The following is a 1,432-nucleotide window of genomic DNA, read 5'->3' as shown; positions in this document are numbered from 1 at the left end:
TCAGCGTTTTTGCGAACGATATCCTTCATTTTATTAGCTTCGGTTTCAATCTGTAAAAGTTAGTTAAATTCGAAAATAGAAATATATTTCAATAAATAAAACAACGTTATACAATGTTTATTATTAATTATTCTTACGTCTGTGAATCCTTTAGTCATTATAGTTTTAAATTTTTCAATGGATTTTTGGGCATCGGCAGAGTTAGGAGTAATTCCCACTAAGTGATTGGCAACAGACATAAAAGTTTGTGACATTTGTTCAGCAACTTTTTTAATGTCTTCGACTTCAGGTGTAGTACCGGTTGCGGCTGACATGGTCTATAAAATTATTTAAGAGTTTGAATACATTTCATATATTAGCAATAATGAATAAGCTAAAACTAAATACTTAAGACGTAGGTTCGTCAGAAAAAGAGAATAGTAATGTTTAAAATATCCACATGATTTCGTAATCGTACATCACTGCACACAGTAGAATATATTATAGTGAATAAGTTATAAATATATAAAAACACGAGGAGTGGATAAAATTTTACGTAAAAACGTAGAGTCGAAATAAAGGAGTTTTATACTAAAGCCACAAGTCAAATAAATAATTCGGAAGTTATAATAAATATTATTATTCTTTTCCGTCGTCGTTATTAATAATCATTGTACTAACACTGTTATAGAAATACATAAAGCAAAAACAGCGATATTAAAATATCGAATAAAAATAATAACTCATACATAAATTTATTATTATTATTATTATTATAATAGCAGTGTGTTTGAATAAATTGTCTAACCTGTCCAATGAAGACGATCGCGAAACACAAGACAATTTTTCCGTTCATGGTGATGGCGTTTTTCGATTACGACGAAGATAATATAATATTATAATAATAATAATAATAATAACAATAGTTATTCAGCAAACAGATTCGTGCACTGCTATCAATCAAAACCAAACAACCGGCTTATATAGGCAATAATAGTCAAGTCCCCTCCAAGACTCGGCGCCCGGTCAGTTACTGATAATGTATATGTATACGGTTATTGCCTGCGCTTGAACTTCGGTGCGCCGTTCTAATTTATGTGAATAACGATTTCTTCACCGGATTTTCCAAAATGGTTAAAAAATTATGCGAACGATGTGGTCAATTTGCAAAAGCTGACACTACATAATAATGTTAATATAACATTATAACACTCTTCGCGTTGTATTTTTTTTTCGATTTGCTCCTGGCTTTCAGTGTTGTTCGATCCGTGTAGAAATCGCCTACTTAAAATATAATATTTTACCACAGCACAAAATTATTGATAAGACACAGTGCAATTTGTGACTGTGTTAATTAGGTTTAGAGGTGAGTATGAATACGTGTATATTCCGTGCTCGTTGATCAACAAACCGATTTCCGTTTAAGGTCACTTTTTTTTCGTATAGGATTGGA

The 1,432-nt window shown here is 31.1% G+C and overlaps 1 protein-coding gene across 1 annotated transcript in view; it reads right to left on the bottom strand.

Moving 5' to 3' along the window:
• LOC100162011 overlaps positions 1-944 on the bottom strand; it is a 3,357-nt gene extending 2,413 nt beyond the window's left edge. Inside the window, exons 1-3 of the mRNA XM_001950990.5 lie at positions 788-944; positions 138-317; positions 6-50 (exon numbers count right to left, since the gene is read on the bottom strand). Of these exons, the coding sequence (XP_001951025.2) occupies positions 6-50; positions 138-317; positions 788-835 (273 nt within the window). The 5' untranslated portion in view covers positions 836-944. The remainder of the gene's footprint in view (positions 1-5; positions 51-137; positions 318-787) is intronic.
• Between the last annotated feature and the right edge of the window lie 488 nt (positions 945-1,432).

This window comes from Acyrthosiphon pisum, chromosome X, assembly GCF_005508785.2.
Source record: "Acyrthosiphon pisum isolate AL4f chromosome X, pea_aphid_22Mar2018_4r6ur, whole genome shotgun sequence".
Lineage (NCBI taxonomy): Eukaryota > Metazoa > Arthropoda > Insecta > Hemiptera > Aphididae > Acyrthosiphon > Acyrthosiphon pisum.
The sequence above is the reverse complement of the archived record's forward strand: the minus strand, read 5'-3'. Positions and strand labels throughout refer to the sequence as shown.